Below are 15,474 nucleotides of genomic sequence, written 5' to 3' on the forward strand. Positions count from 1 at the left end.
ATATAGATATTATATAGATAGATATTGTAATAATTAGTTATGCATATTACATTCACATATTCTAGTTTATTTTTTTCAATTGACTGAATTCTTCAGCTGAAACTATGTTTTCTCTTTAAAATTAGTTCTTTATTTTTTTGCAGCTTCAAGCCCAGAAAAGAAGATAAAAATTCACAGAGGCCGAGGTAATGTAAAGTTTGCATAATATAAATTTTGTGGTAAATTCTGGCCAAAAATAAGTAAATCCAAGTTTATTTTATTTCATGTTCTATAAGACCAATGGTAACTCAGTGTTTAATGCATTGTCATTGTGAAGCACATAGGTTCGGTTTCCAGTGGTGCTTCGGTTTTCAGTGCACTATGCTGATCACCTTGCTACCAACGTTTCATTGGTCACAAATTGTTCAGTCCTATCCACAAAGGAATCTTTTAGTGTAGTATAAGATATAATAAATACTGTTCCAAACATGTTGAACTATAGTGTCCTTTTAATTATGATGATAAGGTTGCAGATAAAGTAGAACATTTTACTCATAGAATTCCCTATATTTGTCTATAAGCTGACATTTTGTTTGGATAAATTATAAGTATTTTCTAGAATTTTCAGAGAAAAGAATCTCTCATTATCAAACGAAGATAATGTTTTGATATAATTAAAAGTATAATGATAGTCTAATAAATTATTATAACGTGATAAAAAAATCATTCAATATAAGTTTCTCGGTAAATTAAAGACCTTTTTAATTCATTTATTTGTGTTACTAATTAATAAGCTTTGACAAACTCTCTTCATTTCTTATTTTTAGGATTGAATTATTGCACAAAACTTACTACTTATTATTAAGAAAACATAATCATTTGATAAAATTGTGATATGATTCAAAAGTTTATGATAAAGTTGCATTAGTTTATCAAATATACATGTTGACATAGATAAATATCACTTTGTTTTGTTTTTTAAATATTAGTTTTAAAAAAATTTAATTTATAATTCTTTATAACGTTTTTGCATTAATTTTATTAATAGTGGCTTTAAAAATATAAAATTGTAATAATTTTTTGCACTTATTACTTATTTCCCTTATTGTTAGTGTGTTTTGTGTGTAAATCCTTATTTTTGTCATATATTAGGTCCTGGTCGAAGAAAAAAGATGGGCAGAGGTAGAAAGGGATTCCGCAAATTAGTAAGTTTTAACTAAGTAATTTAAACAATTGTGTACAGTTTGTTTGAAAACTTTCTAAAAGTTTGAGTAATATTTGTCATAAAGTAAACATAAATCATAAAGAGAAGAAATATTTTGTTAGTCCTGTTTCAGTAGATGTGGCGAAAAAAATCAAAAACAAATAATACTTCAAATTAATATTTTACTCATTCTCTGCTAATTCTCATTCAAATCCAAACTTTTTTCAGAATCTGTGTTAAAAAAGAAAAGGAGACTAATATATAGTTTTTGATTTTAGTACCAGTACTGCACAGCTCAAAATATAAATTTAAACTCCAATTGTGAGTGCCTGTTATTTTAACAGATTTTTTTTTTTTTGTATATTATACTGTTTAGAAAATAGCACATCTTTTTTTTATAGTTTTTTAATCATAAAAAAATTGAGTAATTAAAGTTATGTAGTGTGACATAGTGGTTATCATAATAGAAAAAATAATAAATTTAATATTTTTATCTTAAATTTATTATTTTTTCTATTATGATAACTACTATGTCACACTACATAATTTTGATCATCACCAAATAATGCAGTTGGCATCTGAGCTCGTCCCATTCTCTTTCGATTTCCATATGACACTAATGAATGGACCTTCATCCATGGCACATGTAATGTGCATTTTACTACTCAAAAATACTGCATCATTAGTATTAAACCTATGACCCCTATCTCTCAATTTTTGATGTAAGCTACTTAGTACCTTCCTAGTACATTGCAATAAGCACCCTAATCTATAGGTTTTAAAACTATTCATTCATCCTCATTTTTACAAAATATTTTATTCCAGCCCCAAATTGAAGAGAATGAGTTGTCTACCGTACAAGAACAAGAAAATAATGTTAGTATTCCTGATGATGAATCATCTCTTTCAAATAGAACAGAAGAAAGTTCAGAAATTCAGGAAATGAGTGTTATTTCTCCTTCTCAGAAACCACCTTCCAAGTGGAGTGTATGTAAAATGTTTAAGCTTGTCACTTATTATCTCGGTTTTTTATTTTATTTATCTTAATGCATGCACTTTTTTTTATTAGTCTTTCAATTAGTTAAAAGAAAGAAGAAGATAAATCATGCGTCTGTTTTTAGTATTTGTTTGACTTTTGAAAAGAATAATTAAAGTTAAAAGAGCTTTATCCAAATCAAAATATTACAAAGAAACAGTTTCATGGAAGATATTTTTCATAAGCCTATTGATAAGCAACCATGGGGAAAATTCCAGAGTCTTTTAGATTCTTCTTTGTTTAACCTAGCAATGTAGAAGTAATTTCTTTCATCTTTCTCGGAAATGTTGACTTTTTAAATTCTGTAAAGAGTATTTTAATTGCTAGCCATGCTTAGAAGTTCCTTTCATGTATCAATTAGAAACTAAACTTAACAATGGTTTTATTGCACTAATTTAAAATTGATATTTTTTTAACCTTAATGAAATGGGAAGCTTTGATTCAAATTGCTGCTATATTTTTTACAATTTGTGTGTATAAGTATATTTTTCTCATGTTTGTTTAGTTTTAGTTTTGTGTAGATTGTTCGTATTATTTATGAATAATTTTACTAACTTTTTATCATTATTGATTTGGTTTAATTCTCATTGTAAATTTTAATTCTGGAGCATATGCATCGATTTTTGCTTTGTCTGTAGAATCTTATGATTTGACTCCATTCCATATCATCAGTATTTTAAAATCTGGAAAAGGTAATTATTTTAACTGCTGAACTTGGCAATTTAGGCCAACTAAAAGCTTTTTTGTTCTTCCCTTAGTCAATAGCAACTTTAGTACTAAAGTTGTCAGGAATATGACTATATCCATTAAAGATAGAGCATACAGTCAATAATGAAAGCATATAGTCATTAAAGAAAGAACATTACAGTTAATCAGATGTGAGAAAAATTTATAACTTTGCCCAAAAGTTTCAAAACATGTCAGTGTTAATTACAGTAATAAAATGTAGATGACTATATAAAAATTCATGACCTGCCACAAGTTTAAAATTGCCATAAAGGCAGAAGTTCATAGGAATGAGTAAGGAAAGCAGGTTATTCCACGTTCTTCTAATGGAGTTCCATTTATAGTTATATCAACTCCACAGAGCTAAAATGATAAACAAAACGTTAATAATAAATTGGTGTGCCCACACCACATCTCTTCAAAAATTGTAAAAATTTTATTCTTATCAAAAACTGTAGTATTTTTCCTTTGCAATATTTTGAAGAAAAATTAGCTAAACTACAATTTTAATTAAAATTTAATTTTATTTATTTTTGCCTAGACTGTGAAATGTATTTGTTGAGCATTTTTATGAATAATGTTGTCACTTTGAATTTTGTATAGGTTCAAGATGTATATGAATTTATCAAGGACACCCCTGGCTGCTCAGATTATGCTGAAGTCTTCCGTTCACAAGAAATTGATGGTCAAGCTTTGCTGTTACTTAAAGAGGACCATTTGATGGTTTCTATGAGTATGAAACTTGGTCCAGCTTTAAAGCTGCTATCCCAGATTAAAATTATCAAAGGAGAAATGTGCCCTTCTGATATTTAGAATATTCAGAAGTATGTTACTGTTAATAGTTTTCTATGTTCTAAAAAATCCAAAATTGGATTTAAAGCTATTTAATTATCAATGACACTTCTTAAGATTTTAACATATTAATTGTTGGAAATATAAATGCATTTAAAGCTATTATTAAATTTATATTTTATTTTGTTGGTGAGATATTTAATTGAAGGAAACTCATTAATTTTTTATTATAAAATGTATTGTTTGTCTCATTCAAAAGGAATTATGATATTTAGTTTTGCATGACGTAAAATCTGATCACGTTGATCATATATTTATAGAATGTCTTTCTTAATCTTTATTTACTTGCTACGATACCGGTGAATTTTGTTTCATTTGCCTGCATCATTCTTATTGTGTTTTTATTTGTAAAAAAGAAATTGATTTCTATTTATACTAAGAGAATTTCTATTCAATTATTTATTAAATTGAAGGTGATTTTCATATTGTCACTTTTAATTTTTCATTTCTAAATTGACTAATGTTTTAAAGATCAATGATTATGTTTATGTAAGTTCGTTTCAAAAAATAATGCTGTAAGTTTCTTTTGATACTTATTCATAATTTGGATTTTGCTCATATCCTTTTTTATGCACAAAATTGAATGTTATTCATTCGATCTAGCCTTTTTGGTATAGCCAGCTGATTTATGGCTATGTTATTCATTGGGGAAGTATTAGATAGCAGAAAAATTCTTTTTATGCATAAAAGAAGTTTATTAACTGAAAATTTTCATCTTTTAATTTGCTACTTTCTTGTATACCAACTAGATCCTTAACATCTTTATGAATTTCAATTGAGGCAGAAAAAATTTCCATACAAACTTTACCAGTTGTTTCATGCTCAGAGGATTAAAATGCAGGGAATAAGGCTTTTTTTTATTTCAAATCTTTCCAACCATTCGAAATAATTTATTCCAGTTGTATGTAATCCACTACAATGAGGTTGATAATAATCTACTAATTTGTAATGGTTCTTTCTGGTGGTTTGCCTTCTTCAGGTAAACACAGGTTACATGCTCCTGAGCCACCTTTAACTTGTTTATTTATTCCTTTTGTTTTGGCCTTAGACTTAGTTTGCCTTCTTCAGATAATTGCAGGTTACGTATGGTCCTGAACCATACCTTTTACTTGTTTGTTTATTCACTTTGTTTTAGTCTTAGACTCAGTGTGTAACACTGTTTGATTTCAGTACCTTAAGTATGTTTGTGATGGCACAGTGCTACCACTTTTGACTTTTATACCAGTAACAATAATATTTTGTAATAAAAAAAAATTTCTGAGTGAATAATATTTTCCGAATTCCTTAATTATCTATATTCATCTTGTATATGTTTTTGTCTGCCGATTTTGGAACTCAAGGGAATATTGATGTATGATTTTTCTTTGTCATGTCTCAAATATGTTTTTTATTAATATTATTTTTTTATGGAACAAAAATTGTGGTCCTGTTTAACTTAACATGAATATTAAAAATTATAAATGTGTTTAGTTTTTTTATGAATTATTTTGGTTAATTGAATTAAGAAAGGTCATTTGAAACCTTTATCATGATAAGCTGTCAAGCAGTTGCTTGTTAAGCTTCATGTTAAATACCCAACTGAGTGACATTGAAAAAGTGAAATTTCAGTGCCTAAAAGTAAAAGGCCTTCTGAATGTTTCTCCCATCTAATGGGTTGTTGTTTGGAAACTTATTCATCTACTTGTAAATAAATCATTTTACTCGTTCTGTGTACAGATTAAAAATTTTAACGATAGATTATACTTATGACTTGATTGTTGTTTAAATCATCTAGATTTGGGGACTCTATAATTTATTCTTCAAGAATTTGTAAAAATAAATATTGAAATTTTGTTACTCTTAGTATTATATGTGATGAAAATTTTTGAAATTATGATTATACAGAATTTATTTTTCAATATTTTCTTTGTTTGCCAGTTCGGATTATTATTTTTATGATGTATTTAAGAAATCTGAAATATTTCATAATCTCTAATTTTATTGTATAATAGAAAAAAATTATTTTTTCTCAAATTTTGAATTATTAATAAGAAATAGGTTTGTATTGTAAAAACAAACCAATAGATTCCCTTTAGATACGGATGTTAAATTTCTAAAATTACTTAAAATTTTGCATTTATAATGGATATTATTTTATAACTAAGTAAAATTTTTGTTTTAATGTTTCATTGAAATTAATTTCAGTGCAACTTTATATTAATTTCATGAAATACTTTTTTCAAAATATGTTTTGCTTCACAATAACATTAATTATTTACTTAAGAAGGTTAACTTGTTTTACTTGGAAAAGTGCTTTGCTTGTTAAACTTTCATTTTTCATCATCTTGTATTTACTTTTAACTCATGTTTTTTGCAGATTTTCTAATTAAGAAACAAATATTATGTCAGTTTTTTAGAGAAAAAAATTTTTTTTTCATGAAGCATTGGACAGTTTTTAATATCTAATTCTTCTAGTCACCTTGGATTATTAGTCTGAACAAAATTTTTATTTCTCAAAAGACCAGGAACAAATTTTTTTATTTCACAAATTAAAAACATTTTAATTTAATATTGATTAAAAAAAAGTAGCTCAAAGCACATCCATTCAGTGTTCTTTGTTCTGCTAAATAATAATTAATTTTCATCTCCCATTAAATGTTTTTCTTATTTGATAGTAAAGACTCTTTAACTTAAATTTTGAAGATTAAATTAAAATTGTTTTAATATCTGTGGATAAAGTGAGTTTAGATTTAGTGTATTGAAGGAAAATATAACCGTACTGTGATGCAGCAGTGCAACATTATAAGCTGCCATATTTTTTTAGCCAAGAGTAGATGAGGTATTGAAATGAGTGTTATTCCACTGCCAATCTTCATACTTGTACTTATATGCATATTTATATTTTTAGAGAAGTTTTAAATGAATTTATACTACCTTAAAGGTGGAGTAAAGTCATTCATGTTTTAATAAGTATTTTATTTTATTTCTAAAACTTGTCATTCTTGAATTTGAAAAATCTTGTTTTTATTATTGTTCTGTTATTAATTCTGTAACAGTTACAGAATAATAACTATTATTATTCTGTAACCTGGGGTGACTCTCATCCAGACTAAACTTTTTCTTCTATCTCCAATATTTGCTTGTGAAGAATTACATAAATACTGTTTTCTTTTGTTTATTAAGTCACATATCTATATATTGGAACATTTTTTGTTTTATTTGCTCGTTTAAAATGTATTTTATGGAATTTAAACAAATTTTAATTCTTAAAGGTTTTAAATTATTTTAGAACTTGGTCAAAATCTATCTAGGTTTAAAAATTTTTTAAATGTAGTTAAATCCTTAAAAATTTAAATTTTGTTATCAAGTTTCATTAAATGCATTTTAATAAATAAAATGAAACAAAAAGTATTCCAAAATATTAATTAGTGATTTAATGAATAAGAAATTTGTGTCTACATAATTCTCCATAGGTTAACATGGGTGATGGAGAAGTAAAATCTGACTATAAGACATCCTTAGCATAATAGTTTCATTTTAGACCTGTCCTATAAAGTTTATTTAGTGCAAGGTTGTTCATATTTAGTTGTATATATACGTCATAATTTTATTGGAAATAGGTGGAGGAGTTTGCTTTTTAATGTTGATATGGAGGTGTGCTTTCAATCTATATTTTGATTTAAAAAAATGAATTTTACTTATATCATAAGTAACAATATGAATAATTTTCAAATAGTTGAGTAAAAATATTGTTATGTTAATTATTAGAGAAAGTTTAGCACATTCTCAATTATTTGTAGTTTATTTCTCGCATAAAATGAATGCTGCAGTAAATATATATTGTCTCCTCAAAATTATGTTTGTATGAAATTTTATTAAGCAGTATTTATACTGCATAAGATTTTTCATATGTCTATTTTAATTTTCATTCTGCTGTATTTCCATCAACAGTCTTCTCAAATAATAATATGGAAAAAAAAATATAATAACCAATAATATGTTTTCTATCATTTTGTAAACAATCTAAATAATTTGCTATCATGTGAATCATCGTCATTTCTTCTCCATTTTTAGCATTTCTGAATGCAGCAAAAATTTAACCTTCTAACAATAATAAGCTGAAGTAAGTAAAAAAAAAAGTTAAGAAGCTTAGAACACCCTGTAGCCTATATGACCACAAGATGTTCTAAGTTAAAATAATAACTTTTATTATTTTTACTTGGATCACTTAAAGTAACTTTAAGAACATAATTTAAAATGCTGTACCAAATTTCTAAAAAAAATTTGAACTACATTAATTCAAACTTTGCATGCAATTTTTCCTAAAATTCAGTTTTTTCAGTTGAATATTTTCTAGATGTTGCATGAAAAGTTACATTGATAGAAAGTTTTAATTTTTTTTAAGTACAGTAAGCGAACATTTTCTTAATGTAACAACCAAAATATTTTTCTTAAAATGACTGTGTATTAAAGTGTATTTTATGTGTTAAACTGTAATGATAGTTTTTTTTTGCTGATGCAATTATCTTGTCTTCTGGTTGTGAAGTATTTATTTTATTAATTGGTATTTACATTTTTTAGTGTTACAGTTGAGTTAATGTGATTTGTGAATGAAAAAAAAAGACGTCATCAGGTTCCTCTTTTCAATTTTCATCTTAAAAAATTATTATTTTATCATCCACATTGAATTTGTGATTATGGAATAATATTTTTTTTCTCCAGTATGTTTATTAATGTGTTTATTTTTCTTGCCTAAATCTAAAAACCCAAAATATTTTCTAAATGCTAATTATTTATATCTGTTTTTTATACTTTGTATGTGGACAGAATATTTTCATGTATATTTTATAAAGATACAAAACAGTTTATATAATATTTTTTCTTCTTTATTTTTATTTTATTTATTTATTTATGTTTTTGCTGTTTGAGAATTAAAATATTAATGCCTATTTTCAACATCCATTGGTTATAACTAAATTTTAAAAAAAATTTCACAAATTAGGATGTATTTTTCAAATTATTTTTCAGATTACAATCAGCCCTTTTAATAAAAAGTTAGGCATTTTTTTTATATTTATTGCTTTTATTAAATCTAAACTAAATTATTTAATTATATGTAATATATATATTATTTTAAAAGGAAAATTCTCCTAGTTGTTGGAGTGTAAATTAGTGTTAAAAAAAAACTAATTTGTTTCAATATTAGCTTTAAAAAATTCTTTGGGTGATATTGATTTAACTCATGTTATTGAATTTGAATGTTTATCATTGATATGTAATATATAATGTTAATGCAGAAATATATTATGATACTCATGAAAAAATTTATTATTATTGTCATGAATTTGTGATTTCTTACTAGTTATACGATGGTATTTAATTTATTGCATTAACAAATATCACAGTTATATTTAGTGTTAAGATTATTTGTGAATTTTAAAAACAAACTATATAAATATATGGAAAAAGGTGTTTAAAAAGAATTAAAGTTATTTACCTTTCTTTTTTTTAATTATATGTTAAACACATTTTGAACTGTGCTCATTGTCTGGTAAATAAAAATGCTTTCAAAAATGCTCAATGTCTTAGCATAATTTTTATCAATTATATTTAGAAAAATGCATCAAAATCGTCACATTTTTCTTATAGTGAAAAAGTTATTGGTACAGAACAGTGCTTCCACAAGTGTGGTACGCTTACCCCCAGGGGTACGTGAGCAGTTTAGCAGGGGTACGCCTTGTGCAAAATATCTTGCAACAAACGAAAATTTTTATTTAAAAACAAAGCCAGCCATAAAAATTTACGATTACGTGTTTTTCCATTGACTATTTTTTACAGAGTTAACAGTTAATAACTAAAATATGTTATTAAAAATTAACATATTTTTTAAAAAATGCATTCATTTTTTTATTAGTGGTACACAGCGTTACGAAAAATTTAGAAACGGTACACAAAAGTTATAAGTTTGGGAAACACTGGTATAGAATACTGCTAAATAATTTCCACTCCTAGTTTTTTTTATTCAATTTTGCATCAACTGCATATAAATTGTGGTACTTCAATGCAATGTTCTTGTAGCTGTTGCTTGCAAAGCTGTTATCATTTATTTTTGTTTCAAATATTGTTCTATTAATGTATCTTTTTACCATGTTATCTGAAAATTAAGATTGAACTTTGGAGATAAGTTTTATGACTGCATTATATTATGCAAAATGCACTTAATTTTAGGTAAATGATTTCAACTAATACATCAGACATACAAATATTACTAGAAAAATTCATGTGTAGGAGGTGATTCAATGCAGTTGGCATAACATTGAATCCTAAATTTTGGACAAATCAACTCATAAAGCACCCTGAGTTAAGAGACTATGATTAATTCTAGTAAGCGTCATTTTAATTGAGGAAACTATAAAATTTTGTGTTAGGTAAGGTAATGAAATATTTCTCTTTGCTCAAGTTGAAGATTGTATTCATCTGAGAGTACATTACTGTGTGCATCTCTTAAAAAATTTAAATAAAGTTTGAGTGTTTTGACATTAATATGAGCTGTTTTTTATATATAGGGTGATTGCAATATGGTTATCCGGCTTAGACCAACATAGAGAGTGTTCGTTCTGTTTGACAGGTGACAATAATGATAAAACTTGGTATATGCATTTAATAGGCTATAGGAAAAATAAATCTGCACTAAAAAATTTATTTAAATTTCGACCATCGGGTAAAAAGGCGTGCATATAGTAACATCAGAGTTCTCTGTAGGTGTTTTATTTTCTTTTTTTATTTTTAATCGGCCTGCTCTGTATGCCCTTTGATCCCAAGAAATGCACCCTATATGCCCTTTTTGTAAAAATGAGCTGCCATCCCTTAAAAACACTGTCTTTTTATTCATATTCCATTTTGAAAAAAAATAATTCACTGTTTAAATAATAATTTAGCACTGGTAAAATTATCTGTAATAGGTTTAATAGGAGGTTGTATATGTGTTTAAAGGTTTAATTCTGATCACAAATATTTACTTTGTAAGGATAATTCTCAACTGGTTGCATGTATCTTTTCCAGTTATATATGAATTAATAATTTTTTGTTAGTTTACTTTTTTCAAAAAAGAAAAAAAAATATGTGCAGAGATTGTCTTTAATTATTTTTATAAACTACAAATCTTTCTCTTCTTTTGATAATGAGAGATAATTACTTTTTGTAATATGCACATAAAATAGTATAAGAAGTTGATTAAAAAAATTTTGTGGATAAAATTAAGTTATTACATAAATATTACAAATTTCGATAAATTTTTACTGTGTTAAGTGAGTGCCTATTTAAAACTCAAACTGCCCTTTTCAGAGAGGAAGTGCCCTACTCTTTTCTATATCTGGGGAGATTTCTAGTAACATTGACATAGTATGAAGCATTTTAAACGCAGTTTGAATGAACAGCTACTCATCGTTTCATTTCGTGATGCAGAGAAGTTAACCGATCTTGCAGCCAAAATGTAAATATTTACCTCAACTTGTCCAAAATCTGAACAAGTGCCAGTTTTCAAGTGTGTTTGTTCCTTCCTAAGCAGGACATATTGCGATACGCCTACCCTATAGCTTTATATTTCCTTTACTTCCATTTTATAAGCAAAACAATGCTGTTTTTCCCACAAAAGATAATTTGCAACAATAATAATAAAAAACTGAAGCTCTGTTTTTTCCATTAAAATTAGTGGTTTCATCATCGACATTTTAAATATATCTGAAATACAAAATAATAAAATTACAGAAATGTAGGGCAATTTTGAAAAATGAATTAATTGAGACGAAACAAATTCATATTAGAATTTTAAAAAATTCACTAAAGAAACTTAAAAAAAGAAAATTGCGTTGCCATTTTTGCATGAGAAAAACTTCTTTAATTGCTGATATTCACATTGGATAAAAAAAAATACTAATTAAAACCTGAAAGAAGACGTAATTGGAGAAAAATTAACAAAATTTGATTGCCATCCATACGTTCTATTATGCATTGGGTTCAATCTTTGACTAAAAAGCGACAGTTTCGTTTGGAAATCCTTTGCTGCAGTTAAAATTTAAAAAATCGCAGTAAATAACTTTCTTAATTTAAAACATTTTGGAAATGTGTTTCGAAATAAGATATAATATAACCATTCGCCATGTGGCGTCTATATATCAAAAATTAGTTTTTCAAATTATTTTGCCAAGGATTGAAAAATTATTCCAAGAAAAAAAGGAGGATTTTTGTTTAGAAGAAAAATTCGTAATTTTCAACAGCGGAGAAAACAAAGAAACTAGGCGTTTAGTTAGAACGTAGGGCCTTAAATGTTCAGAAAATCATGGTTATAATTTGTTAATTAAAAACTAATCAAAAAACCAAATGTCGAGCTTTGGAAAAATCAAATCTGTTCAACATTGACCTCTGTGTGGAGTTTCAAAATAAAATTGTGAGCACGAAACATATTGAACATTTCCATTGCTCTTTTTTTTTTTTCTTGCTTCTTTTTTTTTTCTTTTTTCAACTTTTGTGTTTACTCGGTAATTTTCTCTGTCTTAGTGTCGAAACGCTACGTCGAATCTTTTAAAACTCTAGAGAAGGGGTTTCCAACTTGCATGAGGCCGGGGGCCGTAACTTTATCAAAATTTTATGTAGGACTCTTTTATGTTTGAAGGAACATTAAATATCACTGTCAGATTTTTATCAAGTTGTGCAAAAAAAGTATTGAATTACAAATTAAAATAAGTAGATTTTTATCTCGAAATAATTTTTTTTTGCACTGTTGGTTATGATGAATTTCCCAGAAACGAAGAATTATTATTATTATTATTTTTTTTTTTTAACGAAGGAAAAGTATTTTAAACCCATACAGATTTTTTACGAAAATTGTCCTCAAAAAATGACAACTAATATATTTGAGTTCGCGGGCCGCCAGTTGGTAACCGCTGCTCTGGAGCCATTTTAACTAGGGTCTTGAAACTTGGAAATAGACAAGAAACAATTTAACTCTCCGATCCAAAAAATCATTCATAACTTTCTATTTGTTCGTTCAGGAGAGATATTTGAAGATGAATTTTTTTCATTGTTATATATTAATTATGATTCCTTATGAATTTTTTGCACGTTCTTAATTTATTGATTATTTTTTAGTATCTCAGAAATCAACCTGGTTAGCGTGACTAACTCACCAAATAAGTATTTCCTTTAGTTATCTAAAACCACGTGTTTGTTCTGTTAATAGTTCACTTTTTCAAACGTGTTTTTATAGACAAAGTTAATGGAGAATTTCATTTGGGGAATGTTTATGAATCACCATAATATTTTATTTTATATCCGTCGTTGAGCAGCCGACCCAATTTTATGGGTTTACGACTACTCTTCAACTCCGTAACCGTGTAATTTTGAACCCAATCCAGAAGACAAGGAACTCCTAGATTGGGAGAAATTTGCCTTCGTGGAGAACTTTTTGATGGAGCTAATCAGCATTTGCATTACATGGAGAGGAAGACCACGAGAACCTCCCACGGTTTGAATGACGGCAAAGGGACTCTAACCCATGAACCGTCTACCACTGAGGATATTTTACGTCAGCACTGTGGTTGGTGCAAACCGGATGCGGAATTCGTATTGACTGGGATTCGAACCCGGTTCGCCTCATTGGAAGGTGAACGCTCTATCCCCTGGGCCATCGCAGCTCACCACAATATATATCCGTCGTTGAACAGCCGACCCGATTTTTGGGTTTGCGACTACTAATGCTCAATTCCATAGCCTTGCAATATTGAACCAATCCAGAAAACTAGGAAACTCCTGGATCAGTACCCCCAGAGGTTTTGATTTGTTATGGGAAGATGGAGGACTTTCCGACTCGACAGATTTAACGTACATCAGTCACCTCTTAGTACACGGGGATTCTTCGGCAGGCGAGGATCGAACCCACGAAATCTTGGACATGGTCACAGTGCCCTACTAACCAGGCTATCCCGGGCACCATAATATCATTGACGCCAATGGTGCCATTTATGGCCAAGAATTCGACTTCTGTCTTACTCGTTTATAGAGCGGACCCATTTATTCATCCACAGATCTTAATTTCGACCTGATCCAGAGAACTATCTATCTCCAATCCATTGCCCTCAGAGGTATATTTTTCTATGGGAACATGGAAGACTTTATGACCCGACAGATTTAACATGCAATCACCATTGGATTCGAACTCCTGTTCTCACGAACGTGAGTCAAACGCCCTGCCAACCAGGCTACCATGGCCTACCGTTTCTTACAGGTAACGGAGAAAATTGCCTTATTGTTACTTTACCTCCAGCAACAGCATAAAGCCAAATGATTCTATTCACACTTAATTTTTACTTTGATCGAATGAAGTTCTAAAAAAGTGTTTTGCTTAATCTAATAACGTTAAACCACTAAGATAAAAAAGGGAAATATTTTAGTTTTCTTTATTTCGTAAGTCTCAGTTTTCTGCATAATTTCATACTGTTTATTAAAGCTGCAGGGGAGTCGGTAGTTGAAATGTAAACCTCGACTCAAACTTTTACTGAGACTTAAACTCAATTATAATTTCCAGGGAATAACAGGATAGTATTAATTGTTACGATATCAAAAACCTCAATCTTAAGAAATCTGTTTTATAAATTTTACTAATACTGGAGTAGGTGAATAGATTTACGTAAGGTTTTCTCCCTAGTTATAAGAAATATTTCTTATTTCTATATAGAAATACGAATACATTTGACTTTGAATCGAGGTTTACTATCTGTACCAAACTTACAAAGACAAAAAAAACCATTGCTAAAAAANTATTTCAGGTGCGTGCGAATCCTGCTACTGCAAACCATTGCAAAAAAAAAAAAAAAAAAAGTGCAATTTTTCTCTCTCCAAAGACTATGGCAAAAAAGAATGAAATAAAATAACTAAAAAATATTTTAAAAAATAACTTTTATTTTCTATGGTTTTGCAAGGATAAGTAAGAAATAAAATATTGCGTGTAACTCATGAGAATCTTGTTGAGTCTTGGCTACTTTTCCAGGTATTATGTTAATTTTTATGAAGAAAGCGGTTGAAAAAAGGCGGTTTTCGAATGACAATAGCATAAAACGAACTCTTTCATCTGCTTTTCCGTTTGGTTTCTTTAAAAATTTTATAAGAAATACTTGCTTCACATTTCAAGATAAACTTTGTATCAAATTGAACCTAATAAAATAAATTTACTCGTAATATTTTATGTCTTGATTTTTCATGCAGAACTATAGAAAAGTTTTTTTTTCGTAGAATATACAAAATATATCACAAAGGAATACAAGCAATAATTTTCAGTGAATTCAGTATGTAACTTTCATATTTCAAAATTAATGGCAGAAAATCTGTATGATGCGCGGCTATGGTACTTATAAAAAATAAACAAATAAAGTTTATTAGTGAATAAGAATATAAAATTATTAACTCGCTTAAGGATCAGTGACATAAATGTGTTTGCCAATCAGTGGCGAATATAAGTTAAAATTTTGGAGGGGGCCCAACATTTAATTTTATTTTTAGTTTAAAAAAAACTAAGTGTTGGAACTAAACAATCTCGTTATCATTTTTTTTATGCTTTCAGTTTATAAACTATGAGTAAACAAAATTGAACGTAACAATTGATTTTATTTGGATTGACGACTGTACATACATATATATATATATA

At 27.8% G+C, this 15,474-nt stretch overlaps 1 protein-coding gene across 2 annotated transcripts in view; it reads left to right on the plus strand.

Annotated features, from left to right (window-relative positions):
* Positions 1-9,352, plus strand: part of LOC107443532 (polyhomeotic-proximal chromatin protein) — a 33,519-nt gene extending 24,167 nt beyond the window's left edge. For both annotated transcript variants that reach the window (XM_043051846.2, XM_043051847.2), the window contains exons 10-13: positions 144-185; positions 1,132-1,184; positions 2,009-2,170; positions 3,549-9,352. In XM_043051846.2, coding sequence (XP_042907780.1) covers positions 144-185; positions 1,132-1,184; positions 2,009-2,170; positions 3,549-3,758 — 467 coding nt within the window. In that variant the 3' untranslated portion in view covers positions 3,759-9,352. The remainder of the gene's footprint in view (positions 1-143; positions 186-1,131; positions 1,185-2,008; positions 2,171-3,548) is intronic.
* Positions 9,353-15,474: the final 6,122 nt, after the last annotated feature.

This window comes from Parasteatoda tepidariorum, chromosome 6 (genome assembly GCF_043381705.1).
Source record: "Parasteatoda tepidariorum isolate YZ-2023 chromosome 6, CAS_Ptep_4.0, whole genome shotgun sequence".
Taxonomy (NCBI): domain Eukaryota; kingdom Metazoa; phylum Arthropoda; class Arachnida; order Araneae; family Theridiidae; genus Parasteatoda; species Parasteatoda tepidariorum.